Source organism: Drosophila albomicans, chromosome 2R, assembly GCF_009650485.2.
Source record: "Drosophila albomicans strain 15112-1751.03 chromosome 2R, ASM965048v2, whole genome shotgun sequence".
In the NCBI taxonomy this organism is placed as follows: Eukaryota; Metazoa; Arthropoda; class Insecta; order Diptera; family Drosophilidae; genus Drosophila; species Drosophila albomicans.
The window spans coordinates 17,802,211-17,819,290 of record NC_047631.2 but is presented as its reverse complement, the minus strand read 5'-3'; the positions used below and the strand labels follow the sequence as shown (position 1 = coordinate 17,819,290).

Sequence of the window (17,080 nt, the reverse complement as noted above, 5' to 3'; positions counted from 1 at the left end):
TTGAACAAATGGAAAAAAACACCTGTGGCAATCGCGCGTACTCGGTATTTGATTAAATATTTTCACAATAAATCTCGTGAGTCGCCCGACACCCAAAGAAACCGCAGCAGAAGTACTCACACAATATATAAATAGGTAACCGGGATGCCGGCCGTATCATTTCATTTTCAATTTGGCACCGTCAAGTTGATTTTCAAGTGCGTTTCCCGTTCACAAATAGAAGACTCTGCAAATAACTCGTTATCACGTGAGTGTCTAAGTCTCCCAGACTGACTACGTATACGTTATATTTTGTTTGCCATTTATTCTTATTGATTGACTTAGTCAGCGATTAACACGGCGTTTTGGTAATATTTGCACAGCTGATGCTGTATTTTATTTTATTTTTTATTTTGGTGAATCTACCCTAGGAATTTATCATGTGAAGTTTATTTAAATTTTGTATTTACAATAAAAGATAAAATTTAAAATAGTAAATCGAATAGTAAAGGCTTAGATAGTTTCGAGATTATGATTATTTTAAATGTAATTTAAATGTAATTTAAAAGTCTACATTATTACAAAACAAGTTATTTTCCTATGAGAGTCAAAAATCAATTCATTCCATTAACTTTCCACTTAAATTTAAATTGCAATGCAATTTGTTTAGCTAACACTTAATTATTGTCAATCATTAAAAACTAGTAGTTTAATATCATCTCAACTTAATCAATTGCTGAGTATCTTGACAGCAATAATTCACAATTTAATGTGCCAAAAATGACTTGAGCCTACCATAAAGTATTACTCATCCATTTCTCATGCATACGTCAACTTTTAAGTTGATCTGGAACAATACACAAGCTTGGCTGCTGAATTAATTCAAGTATTATCGTAATCATGCGAGATATCAGGTTATATTACGCATAAACCATAAACATTTGTATAATGAAAATAGACGCAGAAGTTCATGTTTAATGGAGCTCAACTAGAACATTCAGTAGCTCACCTTACCCAGCAACAGTTACACTTAAACAGCCGTTGTTGCTGCTTACGGATACAAATACGCAAACGAATACGAATCGGAATACGTGATGAGTGTGGCAGAGGCAAATGGCAAATATTTTGGGTAAACCATCACAAACGAAATATGGGTTATTAGTACAAGTGTTTTTCTAATCCGGAAGATTCGGTTAAAGTCCTTGGCTCAACTTCGTCAAGTAAAGTTGAGTTGAGTTGAGTTAAGCTGAAAAGGAAACGGAGGCGGGGCGGAGGCGGAGGCGGCAGGAGTCTTAATGAGTTAGCAACCATTATGACACAGACAATCTGAAGTCTATGCAAATTAACTCACTTTGCTGGCATACAACTTTATTTAAGTTCGTTACGTATGCGGGCGACCTTCGACCCCAACAAGTGCCAAGGCACAACAGGAATATTGCCATCGAGTTATGACAAAAGGCAGCAACGACAAGAGCCACAGCAACAGCAACAGCAACTACAAGTGCAGCCGACAATGGCAAACAACGCCCACTTGGCTAATAAATGATGTGGCCGAAATGGGACCTGAGAACAACAACCACTTCCTCTCTGAGGAGCTGCTCTCCACGTCCACGTCCACACACACACACACACAGAGACATACATTGTAGTGGGTTTTGTTGGTGTTGGTGACGCTGGTGCTGTTGCTACTGCTGCTGCTGTCAATCAAGACGTGCAACGTTTTTAGCATAAACACAAAGTGACTTTGTTGTTGCTGGACAAGCTGCTGTTGTCAAACTTTGTTGTTATTGTTGTTTTGAGCTTTGCTGTGTGTTGTCGTGTAATTGCTGTTACGCTTTACCAAGTTATTAAGTGAGTTTGTTGTTGCTGTCGCCGCCGCCGCTGCTGTTGCTGCTGCTGTTGCAACATAATCTTCTGATTATGACAACTTGCCACAACTTTGCTGCTGTCCTAAGCGAAACGTAAATTACACTTGAAAAGTTTATGCTCAACGTGTGAGTGTGTGAGTGCCAGTATGTGTGTGTATGTGTGTTGGTGTTGTTGTGTGTGTGTGTTGCCTACTTTCAAGCTTCTAGCTTAATTGATATGAGAAATTAATTTAAGTTTTGTCAACGCTGCACTTCAGTTTGCCAGCAAATTGGCAATTTACTCTTGCCGCTTTCGGCATTCGTGGAATGCAACACTTGCCACATGCAACGCTTGCCGCTTGCTGCTTGCCACTTGGCGCCAACTGTTGCATTCCAATGTTGACTAAATGCCATGCCAGCCAGGTAGCCAACTAATTACCTTTAATTATAAATTTAACTGCAAGCGAAACATGAATTTGTGCAGCTGACACGACACGCGTCTCTCATCCATCAAACGGCTGACGTATGAGTAATTTCTACCAATTGGTTTCTACACCCTACCCAAAAAAAGAAGAGAGTATGCTGAAATCATTAATGCAATTCAGTTACAACTTTATGCAGAGTATTCGCTGTTGTCATACGACACTGTGATTGCGGTTGTTATTGTTGTTTTACGTGCGTAGGCGTTATGATGGCTTATCAATTAAAACTGCCACCCGGAGTGGCATTGAAATTGAAGTGCACACTGTGCTAATTGCCCACTTTTTGTTGTCAATTAATTGCTGTGTGGCAGCTAGGAGGGAAGGGAGGAAGGGCGGCTGCATTCATATGTAAATAACTCTTTCATAACATTAATTGCATATTGATAGTGTTTATTTGTTTGAAACTGTTGTTTGTTTATCTTTCAACTTTTTAAATGATTCCAACACGTTTTATATTGTAAATGCCGCTGGGTAATGCTGAGGCACGCATCCATCAATTGCTCAAGCAATCAATCAATCGGAATATCTATTAATTATGCAACCGTAGCACAGAAAGCGAGGGCTGGACTTATAAACTTGTCATTAGCCGCAGTTTTCAGGAGGCAACTTAATTGCTGGTCCTCAAGTTGTCAACACTTTGCCAACTGTTAAATGCAATTTGCGTCTCATGAATATTTATGCCGAAAAATATAATTAAATATGCTAATTACTGCTGATTGTACGCAAATAATTGTGTACAATCATTTGAAATTATAATTCGAGCAACGCTGATGGCAACGTTGATGCCCAAAACAGCAAAATCGCGAGGCTCTCTCTTAAGCCCTCGAAACACGACTCCAAAACAAAACAACAGCGAGGAGCGAACAACAACAGTCCAAAAGGATAACACGCATTTTTAAGCTGACAATTTAGCATAAATTCAAATGAAAATCTACAACAATGTTGTTTAATAGAACCGGAGGGGAGAACAGCGCAGCGCGACAACTGCTGCTGTTGGACGGGCAACTGTTGCCAATTTCAGGAGTGGCCAAAATCAGGAAAATAAAAACAAAAAATGTGTTGCAGAGAAGAGAATTAAATAAATTACATTGTTGCCTGCAAACTTTTCGCTGGCAGCAAACAATTTGTGCAGCTGCCACATGCAGCCACTCTCTCTCACTCTCACTCTCTCTCTTACTCTTTCTAATGCCGTGTCGTGTGGCACTTTGGCATTAAGGGGAGACACCGTCACATGGCTGACTTGCTCTTTTTTTTTACCTGTCGAGGCTGCATAGAAATTGTGTCGCTTATCTTGGCAAGCAAGCCAGCGAGATTGGAGGTGACTGCAGGATATCTGCATATTGGCCAAGAGAGCAGCAAAAGCAGCATCAGTGGCAGCGGCAGCGGCAGCAGCAGATGATGACACGAAAAACGTTGAGCCAACTAATTTTTTTGTTATCAAGCTAAGTGAATTAAAGTTTTAATAACCGGTTGCCGGGGCCAAGCAGCACGGCTAAGCTTTTGCTGCCATTGACTATGCCCAGTATCCCATAAAAGTTAATTGAAAATCTAATGGACAAGCGACAAGCAACAAGCGACAGTTAACAGGCAACTTAATTGCAATACAGCATCAAAGGAAATTGCATCAAACTGCAGCCCTCCAAAAAGCAGCAGCTTACACATTATATGCAAAAGGTCCTTCAAATGATCTTGAAATTGGCAGTTGACTAGCCAAATGCTTGTACATAATTAAAATGCAGATGCACACGTCTAAACAAAATTTGCCATAAAGGCCACACGCACCTGTCAGACAATGGGGCAGACAATAGGGGGAAAAACAACCATAAATATCCATTTAAAGCAATTCCATGGTGACAAAATGTAGCAAGTTTAATTTATTACCAGCAGCTCTTGTGCAAACAAAGAGGCCAAAAGAGGTTTTTAATTTGAGCTGACACACACACACACTAACACACACACCCGAACAACAGTAGCAGAGACAGAGAAAACACAATAAGCTGGACAAACGAGCTGTGCTGGTTGCAGGACAAAACATTTCATTAGTTCAATTAGTCAGCAGAGCTACGAAAACTGCCACTGAATTGGGCAGGTGGAGCAGCAGCAAAAGAGGGTTGGGTGTTAAAGAGTTTTGTCTTTCTCCTACTCCATTTGTCGGTGTGTCAAGTGGCAGCTTTTTAAACGATGATTAGTGTGCTCTGCTGTGTCACATGAAATACAAGACAAATTATAGTTTGTTTAGCTCTTGGCTGGACACTTAGATGCAAATTTATGGTCAACCAGCGAGACTTTAACATTTCAATATGCGGTCAAAGGCTCATCGTAGCTCATGACCCGACTTCAATTTGCGGCTAATTTATTAATATAGCAAGAACAAAACGTGTAAGAAAGGGACAGTAGAGTGTGTTCGACTATGAGATACGTGCTACCATATACCAAATAAATATATATTGAAGCATACCGAAATATATACATATTTGTACTGAAATATGCCGAAATATGTTTTTAGTATATTAATACTCTACTACTACTTCAAGAATATACCAAAGTGTACAAAATATTTAAAATTGTCATATAAAATAAACTCTTGAATAAAGCAGCATTTTATTGAATTGCAACCAAATTTTCAAGAATTATAAAGACTGAAATTATTATTGCGACAGTTCGGACCAGTGGACATTTTGTGTAGACATAATTATAATACCCTTCTAAGCTATGGGCAGTGAGTATAAAAATACGTGCCTAAAGGTCAGCTTAAACAGAGAATTGTTAGACTATTGGCTTACAAATACAAGCAAAACAACTTATTTATACCTTATTCAATCACCGCCCATTTTTCAATTTTGCATGCAATAAAAAAACAACAAAATCTGTCTGGCCAATGGCCAAAAAAAAAAAGGATAGGTCTGCATAAATTGGCAGTCTGAGTGAGATGAATGTTTCAATTTAATTTGTCTCGACTATGATAAGCCGAAGAGAACAAAGACACTTTATAGATTTTGGCCTATGGGGAAATTAAAAGCTGGCGCCATTCAATTGTCGACGTGACAAACAAGCAATACACTTGAGAGGGAGAGAAACTGAAACTGACTTGAGAGACTTTAAGACCGCATAGAGAGCTTTAGTTGCAGTTCGAGTTGAATGCCTGTGGACGACGGTGTGAGCCACAAGTGGCCAAGACAACCGCTAAACGCGTTAATATGCCTAATATGGGGAGACTGTCGTCGCCATTGTCACAGCACTCAACGCGCTGGACTAACTAACCTAATTATTTGTGAAATGTGCAGAGAGATGGAGAGAGAGAGAGAGAGGCAAGCTGAAGCACAAACTGAAACCGCGCTCCATTGTCTGCACAGCAGGTGCAAGGCGGGCAAAAGAGATAGGAAATATGAGATAGAGTAAGAGTTGAGTAGCCTGGAGAGCGGTTGAAAGGACATTGCACAGCACGCGTAATGAAAACTTTGTTAAAGCAAAGTGCAGCTACACAAAAAAAGGAGAAAAGAAAATATGAGGGAAAAAAAAAAAAGGAAAAGTACAAAAGGAAAATAGCTGTGGAAGAGCAACACCCAACGAAAGTGCCAGAGCCCAGCTCCAGTGCAAACCGAGTCCAGCAATGGTGTCGAATGCACAGAGTACACAGGGTGGATGGCAGGATGGCAGGCATCCGGAACACGGGACGTGAGCTTGGCGACAACGTGAAATTAGTTGTGCATGTTGTGAGAGCAAAAGGGAAAAAAGATACAGAGAGAGAGAGAGAGAGAGACATCGAGCTGGAGTTGGGCATTAAAAGTGCTGCGAAAAGTAACTCCGCTGACCACTAAATTGCCACGATGAAGTCGTGCCAGCCCAGGAACATGTTGATCAAATTAACAGCATGTGGTTGCCTGCTCCCCTCCCCTTCTTTCCTCTCTCTCTCCCACTGTGTGTGTCGCTTAACCATATTTGCGTAGCATACTTTTCAGCGGCCAGTGAGTGTGCCACAAATTGCTTAAACGGAGCAGCTACCTAATTATTCGACAGAATAACTTGTAAACTTTTCTTTGACAATGTAAGGTAAGAGGAGCAGCAACTACAAAAACAAGCAAACAATTGCAATTGTCGCTCACTTTTAAGAAAGTTTGCAGCAGCAAGCGAATCACTTTTTAAAAGTCATCCTGCAAAAATATATTATAATATGCGTCGCAGCAAATTATGAATAGCTTGAGGAAGCTCAACTGCAAAGTTAAAGACAAAACTGAGCGCACAAGTCATGCCAAATTGAAGGCCATTCAAGAAAGGAATTCGAAATTCCTTTGCTATCCTCTCCATTCCTTTGCGTTCCTTTCCTTTTCGCCGCATGTCTGTGTGTGTGTGTCTTGGCCTGAGAAATGAGACGTAATTGAAACTTTAACCCCATCGCCAGGCAGTTGAAAAATTGGCATTATATTCTTGTGGCTGCACAACAACTACCAGCAAAAGTACGATAAATAAGCGGCAACTGAAGCATTTTGTTTGGCCAAGTATTTATTTTGCCTCGCTTTGATAAATGACTTTGACGGCGGGAAGTGCAAGGGCGAATGTTGAAATCTCCTTTCCCGTTCTCTCTCTTGCTCTTTTACACTTCAAAAGCCAGCCGAAAACCGCACTTTGAGGCGTGGCAAGAACGCCCATCAATGACTTTTCTCATTAGACAGTCGACCGAACGTGGTCAAAATAAAATCGAAGAAAATTCGTAGCAAGCAGTCAAAACGACCAACATGTGTTAAGCGTCGAGCGGTTAAAAGTAAAACCCCAAACAGAAGAATGCAACAGAACAGAACTGAACGAGAACAGAACAGAACAGAACTGAACAGAACAAAACAAGCAATTGCCCAATGCAATGAGGGACGAAAAAAAAAGAAGCAAAAATGAAAGAGGGAAAAGCTAGAAAACGATGAAACAGTTGCATGTTGGCAGAACTTTGTGAACCGCATACTTCAACTTCAATTTGCTCTGCTCGAAGAGGAGAAGGTGGTGGGGGGGGGGATAGTAGGAGAAGGTTGGCTGACTCGTATTTCATTACTCGAACTGGTATTAAGTGGCAAAGTTTTGTGTTTAACAACTTTTAGTAGCCGTGCGGCAAAAATGAAGAACAAAAACCGATGAAAGTTCCCTGTTCCCAGTTCCCTGTACCCTGCGTAAAAAGCAGCAGCAGCAGCAGCAGCAACAAACAACAACCGAACCGAAACAGAAGTAACTTGCAGCCACTTGACTTAACTGCACTTGCTGTGCAGTTCAGGGGCGGCATTGCCATCAAGTGTGTGGCAAGAGAGGGCGTGGCTAGCAAACCTAAATGAAAGGCGACAGTTTGCGAAGGCAAAACTGACACAACGCGATTGCGAGCACATTAACTTTAGGAGGTGTAAGAGATCTCTCTGCGAATGAAGACAACTTCTTCCACGAAGCACTTGCTAGCGGAGGAAACTGCAAAACCCATCATGAACAAGTTTCTGCCACATTTCCATTGCATTTTTGATTGGTAAAATCTGTTGCAATCTCTCGGAAAGTTTGCTACGCTCCTTTAATTAGCCGAACGCACTTGCAAATGCAGCGAGCGTTAAAAGTTTTATGCATTGTAATGAAATGCATACATTACGGGCAACTTTGTTGCATCCTTCCCAAGCTACTGCAGCTACATACATACATTAAATGGGGTCGCATCGCACGTCGAGTACCTCATAAATCCACTTTTTGACTTCACATAATGCTCGCATACAATGTAAGTACGAATAAGAGTATTTTCCCCTAGCAGGCGGCACTCCATCATAACCACTTGGCTTTAACGTCGAAAAGTCACTCGTGATTTTAGTACTTTTTCTACGCATAGCTTAGCCAAGTCTAAGTATCTTATTCATATGCATATTCATGCATATTTGTTGGTCCATTAAAAGCCGAGCACATCTGTCACACTTTCTACTTATTGGCTTCATTCATTCGACTGCTTTTACGACTTTATAAAGCCGGAGATAGCAATCTATTTTTTCAGTTATTTTTGGGCGTGGCGACATTACTTAGCTCTGTTTGCATTGGCAATCAAGCTAAATTCGTGTTACACTTTAATCTTTCCATTAGCGTTTTTAAATTTCTGTTGAAGACATGACATGAATTTGCCATCGATTTGACCACACCCCAAGGTAAAGCTAACAAGACAATTACCATAATTACCCAGTGCAAGTCATAAAAATTGATCAAGGTGATGACTGGCGACCAACTGTCCAACGGAGACCACCAATAGGGTCAAAGGTTCCAGCAACCAACTGGTCACTCCTTATGCCAAACACACACAAAAAAAAATGCAAAATCATGCATTAAACATGCAACTCCTGCTTTACCAGAGAGTACAAGTGTGTGTGTGTGTGTGTGTGTGAATGTGCAAGCTAAAAAAAAAAGGTGAACAAAGTGCATAGTTTTTCATACGTTTTGCGTCATGGCGGGCACTTTAAGCCCTGCTACTGTCCTTTGCCCTGCTTGGACGTTGGCCAAGACACTGGCAGACACTAGCTGCAACTGGAGCTGGAGACGCGGCTGGAGGGCGTGGCGATGGCGGCGCACAAAAGTATGCAACGCAATGCTGCACTTTGGCTAAATTACATTTTCAATTTGTCAGTGGGCAAGCACAGAGGCGGAAACACAGGGCACAAGCTAGCAAATGGCCAACACGAAGAGCAAAAAAATAAAAGTCGTGGAATATATATATATATATTAAGAGAGAGAAATGAATAGACTGACAGATGGAGAGAGACAGACAAAGAGACGGGGCGTGGCTGGGGTGGCCATCAATAGCAAATTAAGTGGCGTCTTTGCAAATGTGTTTTTGATATTTTCATTGGACAAGAAGAATTTTTGGCGCATTATCCAGCTACTGTCACGCATGCTGAATATTTCATGAGTGGCATAAATTTTGTTTATGGGATTCTCTCATCCCTCCACCTCCACCTCCACCCCTCCCCCTTCTTCTTCCTCATTCGCGTGTCTTTCCGTTTTTTAATAACTTTCCATTGTGGCTGTCAGTTTCAGGCACACACTCACAATGCCATCTTCCATGATATTTTTTCTTTTTTTTTTGGGCGTTGTTGTTGCCACTGCTGCTACAAGCTGCTTTATAATTTATGATCCTTGGCATCGACGACTCCTTCGTCATCTCATCTCACACATGTCGCCAAGTTTCGTATAATTTTTCAAGCTGTGCCAAAAGTGCATGAATATTAACTGCAAGTTGCCAAGCGGGTAAAGAGGCGAATCTTTCTCTCTCTCTCTGTGTGTTTTTTTTTTTTTTGGCAAGCGTTGATGATGTGTCAGTGTCGTTGTCGTCTCCTTTCCGGTTGCAACATTTTGCACCCCGTCGACGTCGATGGGCTACTTGAGCGACACTTTTATTATATGCCATGTGAAACTTTCAAGTGGCAACCCAGCACTTCTTCTCTGCTTTAGGAAAGTCAGTCTGATGTGTGTGAGTGTGTGTGTGTGTGTGAGTGTGGTTCAAATCGCTCTACTTACTTATGCATACGTGTGGCTTGGTTTGGCTGCCACTTTGCATACACATGATGAAAATGTGTGCGCCAAATTGTCGTCGTCGTTGTCTATTGGAAATGATGTCTCCCTCCATCTCCATGCATTTTTTTACTGATGCTGTTTGGACATAAGTCCTGGTTCTAAAACCAGCCACCAGAGGCACCTGCTGCAGGAGAGTTGTTAACAAAGCGCTCGCAACACGGATAATTTGCTTAAGCTCAGCAAGCAGAAAATAACATTTTTCGCACAAGTTCACACACACAATGGGGTCGACCTTTGTTAGCCCACAGGCTATGCTCCCTGTGTCTGTCTCTCTGTCTGTCTGTCCGTCTCTGCGTCTCTCTGGTTTTGGCTTTCGTTGCTTATCACATGGTCAAGAAAAAGCGGACAGTTGTGACTGGTCAGCTGTCAGCTCCGGGCAGCTGTGCAGTTTAAATGCGACTCTCTACACCTAAAGTAAACTAAAAACAAAAACAAAAACGCCCAAAAAGAATAGAAAAACAATACTGAAAAAACATGACTAATAGTTTGTGTAGGGGAAAAAGGCAAAACAAAAGCCAGACAGAGTGTCAGATAAAAGCTTAAAGGATGGCAAATGACAGACACATACACAAACACAGAGAGAGAAACGTACACACACACACACATTCGCATGTGCATATGGTAAATGTGCCAATTAGTTGGACATCAAAACAGTTAACGATGCTGATGATGATGCTGACGATCGAATGACTCAGCTGCAAATTAAATTTACAATTTAATGGAGCGAATGCGTAATTTGAGATAATATTTTTAAACAAAATCAACACATCTGTTGCAGTGCATGAAGTAAAACAAAAGGTGCGGAAATATCGATAGTAAAACGCTCGATACCATCGCAAATATTTTGCATAAATAGGCAAGAAATTGTCAAAACTGTAAATGCATAATAAATTTCCATACAAGCTGTAAAGACTTACACACACATGAAACAGTACTACAAATGATTATCAATATGCAAAAAGAAAAACCCAAATAACTGAAAGTACTTTACTTCTTTTCGACACAAAACAAAAACGAATGCTGCTATAAATAGCCAACAAAAAAATTCCCAATTTTTATCATGCCCAAGAATATTATCAACAATTTTATTTACGTGCAAGGTTGTCTACTCTTAAAATCTTTATCTCTCTTCGTTTTTCTTTTTTGTTCTGTACTTTTCGTACTATGTAAACAAATGTTTTTTTTCGACTAGAGCTTTTTATAGACATAATATGAGCAGGTATTTTTAGAAAAACGTAAAGTCTTAAAGTTTTGTGTGTGTGTTTCGAGCTTAGCAATTGTAAGCTAGACTACATACATATAATATTTTTGCGCTCAGCACACAAGCAGATCAACAGTTGGCTTTGTCCTTACTTCAAGTACAAGTAAAAACACAAAGTTGCAACCCAAATCGCACATAAGCTGCGCGCTTTGTGGACCACTACCAACTTGTCGTAGTTAAACCAAGGCACACACTCGCACACCCGCACACTCGCACATATGCAGATGTGTGTGCAGTTGGTACATAGATTCATAGGTAAAAGGAGACAGCAAGGCTCCGTTGTCTGCCTGGCATGCATACAAATGTCAGCGGTGCGAGCAAAGGACACAGTCCATAAATTTTGTAGCGCGCAACATTTTGCTTTGTTTTAACTCATTTGCCCCGGCGCCAACTTGCCCCCCCCTTCTCTCCTGTCACTCCTGTATCTCCCCCTATTCCTGCTGTTGATTGCTTTGGTTGGCTTGTTGCACGGGTTATGACGCGACGGGTGGCTGGGTTGCTGGTTGTTGTTGCCTTGCTCTGCCATTGGGACACCGCACAAACTGTCCACGCGCCTGCGGATATGCAACAATGTGGACAAAGTTTCAACGGCAGTCTGGAAGTGGGGGGAAGTGGGAGCACTATGTGCTCCAAGCGTGACTAATATGCACATGTTCAACTGCGCCAGAAAACGTTTTGACAATAAACCACCCCAGCAGTGGAGAAGTGGAGCAAGCAGCGAAAAGTTGTTTTGACCAAGTTGCCATTTGATTTTTGCATTTTTAGCTTATATTTTATTTTGGTTTCTCTGTTTTGTTCGGTACTATCTTTTCCAGCACCACAATGGCCAAGGATTTGAGCACTCTGGGTTGGGATTACTTCATGTTTGTGGCATTTATAGCGCTTACCGTCTTGGGGCCACTCTGGACCCGCATTTTTGGCAAAAAGCAGCAACAGAGCAAGGCAGATTATGTCTTTGCCACCGGCGGCGTTTCTCTTGTGGCTGTCATGATCTCCATAGCTCGTGGCACACTCGGCGTACGCTCTGTCTTAGGTAAGTAAAACGCAGCCTAACTATGCGACTCCATTTAATATGCTCTCTCCCTCCTCCCCCGTTAACATTTTGTGCAGGCTATCCAAGTGAACTCTATTATCGTGGCTCCGCAATGTGGGAGATTGTGTATGGCATGATGAGTGCATATCCCATTGTTTGCTTCATGTTTGTGCCCGTCTACTTCAACCTGGGCATCACTTCGGTTTATCAGTACATCGATCTCAGGTGAGTTCCCCCATTCACAAAAACAACAGAGAAAAAAAACCCACTAAATGAATGTGGAGGCGAAAAGAGAGAACATTTAATTAGCACAAAACGACAACATGAAAATTGTTATTTCAACATTCATTTTAATTTCACAAATGCGTCGTGAGTCGCACGACCACGCCCATGCCCACGTCCGCGCCCACGCACAAGCCAAAGACACAATGACACAACCCCCTTCTTATCGCCGAGCCCAAGCACCATTTTATTCTTCATTAAGAGCGAGAGACCAAATGAGTCTAAACAGAGACCAGAGCAAAAGGACAACAGCCTGTTGTTGTTTCGTTTTCCGCGTTTGCTAAATAAATTTAAATAACATTTTCGAAAAAAAAAACACACAGCAAGTGTCCAAACAAAGGCGCACCAAATAATCTATACATTAGTCCTTAACAGGACACGACTTCGAGTCCCACGCGTAAAGTCGACTCTTGGCTGTCGCAAGTTGTCGCCGCTAGTCTGCTGTTCGCCTTATCGCCGAGCAGCCTAATTGTTTTTTAAGATTGAAATTAGTAAACTAATTTGTTATCAAATGTTTGCAGTTTCGACAACAAAATTCAATTAATTGCCAAAAACTGACAAAACGCTGCTGCTTCTCTGCTTCTTCTTCTTCTTCGCCACCGCCTGAGGCAAATGGCCAAAAAATACGAGAGCCAGCGAATGCTGAGCATAATTTGATTCAAATTTAATTGGCAGCGGCCCAGGCAACTGCCAACTGGCAACTGGCGACTGGACGCCTGGCAAAGATTGTTTGTCTAAAACCTGTTACGGAATTGAGAAATTATTCAAATGTTGCCAAATGATTGATTGCTGTCAACAAATGCAAGCGAGCGAGTTACTCAAGCAATTGAAAACATCTATTTCGCTGTAATCAGTTGGAAAGAAATGAACTTGAATATTATGACATACGCTAATCAGCGCGAGTCACGTCTTAAACTCGACTTATTATCGTTGCCATGACATACTTGCACTTGAGCTAATTATACGAATACAATACTTGAAGTAGTTTGCTATTGCGTTTGCCGTTGCCATCAATCTTAGTTAGCAGCATTGTTGTTAGTGGGTTACGATTAGAGGCAAGAGTCCCATACGAGCATTCCAGACACATGGTGAATTTTCATGTGCGATTTAGTTTGATGACAACCAAATGACATTCCAGACGACAACCCCAAAAAGGGCTGCAAAGGGAGATGTCGACAAATACAAGATGTTGCCCGGACAACAAAAAAGTTGTTACAAATTTGAAGCCTCATTGTCGCTTGTCAACGCAACTGGCGCGCCGCGACATGTTTATGCATACAACTTCATCAAAATCGGCTGGCAAAACGGATGACAGCAAAAAGGGATGCGGGGTCGATAAGTGAATATGCTACAAATTGCCAAAGACGGTCTACACTACTCTCTCTCACTCTCTCTCTCTATCTATCTCCATTCTGCTAACAAGACAAAGACAATGGCAACAACAAGCAAGAGATGAGGAAGGACAAAGACTTTGACGACATACTATGACAATGCAAAACAAGTTGAATCACCGCAATCAAAATTGAACAGCTTCCAGATACTCTAGCAACGTCTTCATTTATCTGATGATTATGCCTAAAAGTTAAGCAGTTGTTGAGAGTGCAAAAAGGGTATGTTATATCCTTTCTCAACTGAATTAATGATTAGAAATGTCGAGTCAAAAGATTAAGACATCTTAACTTGGCAGGGTATAAAGACCAAGAAGCCAACTGAGTACATATAGAAGAGGGGAAAAAAAATATACAAAAAAGAAAAGAAACAAAGAACCCTCTCACATGCTGACACACTTGGGCTGGCTGTTGACAAATTGTATGACAATTCGTTTGTGTCATAATGTTTATAAATAGCGCGTGTTGTTGCTGTCAGCCCATCATGGCAGTGGCATCCTGTAGCAGTTCGCGTTGACAGACATCCCCGCCACGCAATTCTAACACCCCCTCAAATCACACAGTGAGTCAACAACCGAAAACTTGCAAAAACAAAAAAGCAACCCAGTTGCGTATACTTGATTTTTGAGCAGCTTCTTTGCCCGGTGAAAATGTGCCTGACAAGTTAATGAAAAAGGCAGCAAACTTAATACAATCTTTAAGATTAGACAGCGCTTAGGGAAATTTCAATTACTGTTTTATTAAAGCAGCAACAGACTTTCAGTATAGTATAGTGGTCATGTGCTGTGGCATGGCCACATTTCCTGCTGGGATGTGGCCAAGACCAACTTACACACACACACACACATACACGCACAAGCAGCTTCGACTTGGCAGACTTGTCAGCAGCCTGTCGCAAGTGACGCCTGCCACTCAGCACATGGCCTTTGCCTCCTGCTCGAGCTCGAGCTCGAGTCTTTTGCGAGGTGGCCGAGATTTGTAGCCTAGCACTAGTTACATACGAGTATTTGGCATTTTGCCCTCGGTGTGGTTCAATGGTCAAGTTAGTTGAGTTCTTGACACAACCCAGTGTTGTGGGTGTTCTCTGCATGTGTGTGTGTGTGTGTGTGTGGTTGCAGTTTGAGTTGAGTTCGAATAAGAGACAATTACATCCAGAGAGGGAGCAGCAGTAAATAAATTTATTTGACGCTTGTTTTGGCTGCGGATCAATAAAGACACTTTTTGGCACTTAATACGAACAACAACGACAACAAAGTGAGAAAAAGAGCACTCGCAAGTGAGTGAATGCATTTGAATTCCGCTTGAATATTTACGAGTACAAGGGCCGAACAAAGTGCCTGACACACTCACATCATCAAAGATGGTTAGTTCTCGTCTGCTCGTAAAAGAAGCAAAACGAAAGGGAGAAAGAGAGAGATATAGAGTGGGGAGAAAGGGCAGAGAGAAAGACAAATAAAGTGGGCCAAACATGCACGCATAAATAAAGACATTTTTTGGCATGACGGCAGCAACAGCAACAGCAGCAGCGAGTAAGTGGCAACACGATTTGCAATTCAAAGACAACAAAGTTGTTTTGGCAGCAACACGTTTTTAGGTATTCGCACACACACACATCATATGTGGGCGTATGCTTTTATCACTCAGTGTACTCAGAAACCCATTGCTGATTATGTTTATTTATGCGAGGCATTTAATCCAATCAAAAGGCAGCTCCCAAATGGCAGCTGAGCCGCCTTTGATTATAAAATTAACTCGACGCAATGGACCACAGCAATCGAGTGCTCCCAGAACAGCGATTAGATTGCTCCTACACCCACCTCCTTCACTCTGCTCGCTCGCTCGCTTGCTGACATATTAAATTTGGACCCTAATTTATGCTTTTGTTCATAAGCAAAGCGGTGAACCGGCTTTGCGCCCGCATTGATAAATGATGTGCTCGGTCCACAGCAAATTGCAAATTGCGAATGCGAATGCGTCAAGGAGTGACTACGACTAAGACAGTCTTAAGCGTTGCCACAGCGCGCTCTGCGAGCCAGTAATGCATTCAATAAACGGCCGCAAAGTGGGGCAAGTGGGGCAGCAACGTGCGTAGCCTTGCAAATAAGCGTTGCCGGTTTTGTCATTGCAGTTGCCATTAAGGTTAGCTGGTCATTGACGTTGCCACAGGCAAGGCAGAGGAGTGAAAGGGAGAGAGAGAGAGAGAGAGATAGAAAGGGAGAGGGAGAGACTCAGGGTGGATCGTCCTTGTGGCCTTGCTGGTAATTGCATGAATGCTGGCTAGCTGGCTTGGTTGGCTCGGTTGGCATCTTGGCCGCAGGCAACGCTGCAGCAATTATTGCATACTTTGCGGCACTTACATTTAATTTAAAGTTATTAAGCGACGTTCGCGACTCAGTTAAGACAGCGTAACCGCATTAAATAGACACAGTGCAATGCAATTGCAGATTAAATGCAGATACAACGCGCATAAAGAAGAAATAAAGAGCAAACAGACAAAGAGAGAGATATATATGTATATAGTGAAATAAATGCTGCAGCAAGTGAGTAGGAGCTAGGGGCCAAATCAATTAAAGTATAACAAAAGCCACCCACTGTGTGGCAGGCAGCGCTCAGTCAACTGACTTTGCTGGGCGGACAGAAGGGCAGGCAGGAACGATAGCGATAGCCTAGGGTCATCACTCACATAGAGGGAGCACAGAGAGAGAGAGAGAGAGAGAGAGAGAGAGAGGGAAAGGCAGTGGTGTATTGAAGCAGAGCACTTATTGTGATGAACACGATGTTAACAGGCTAAATGAGAAACAATTGCTACAAGCGAACACACACACACACTGACACACACACGCACGCAGTGGAAGACACAAAAGAAGAGACGAAGAAACAATAAATCCCATAAATCATATTAAATTGACATATCAGGCAAAAATTGACCGCAAGCGAGGCGATGCGAGGCAAGAGGAGGCAACCAGAGATGTCCTGCTGGCCGCCCAAACACGTGTATGAGAATGAGAATGCCCACAATATGCTGTGTATGTGTGTATGTGTTTGTGTGTGTTTGTGCGCATTTGCCACAATAACATTTCTTTATCAATTTCCGTTACAAGAGCAGCATGTGCAAATGCCTAAATAAACGTTTGTCTATTTCATTTCCACTTCTCTTATTTTTTCTTTTTCTTCCACTCCCGCTTTCTCTTGTATTTTGCTTTGCAATTGGCACGCCTTTGCAATTTGTGGTTTATGCC

General features: G+C 41.9%; 1 protein-coding gene across 5 annotated transcripts in view; it reads left to right on the top strand.

Annotated features, from left to right (window-relative positions):
- LOC117573998 (sodium-coupled monocarboxylate transporter 1) overlaps positions 1 to 17,080 on the top strand; it is a 37,354-nt gene that overhangs the window by 15,007 nt on the left and 5,267 nt on the right. For 3 of the 5 annotated variants that reach the window (XM_052006426.1, XM_034257548.2, XM_034257547.2), the window contains 2 exons: positions 11,954 to 12,171; positions 12,249 to 12,396. In XM_052006426.1, coding sequence (XP_051862386.1) covers positions 11,961 to 12,171; positions 12,249 to 12,396 — 359 coding nt within the window. In that variant the 5' untranslated portion in view covers positions 11,954 to 11,960. Of the gene's footprint in view, positions 1 to 150; positions 248 to 1,010; positions 1,109 to 11,953; positions 12,172 to 12,248; positions 12,397 to 17,080 lie in introns of those variants that run through there. The other 2 variants (XM_034257549.2, XM_052006425.1) reach the window with 2 other exon arrangements.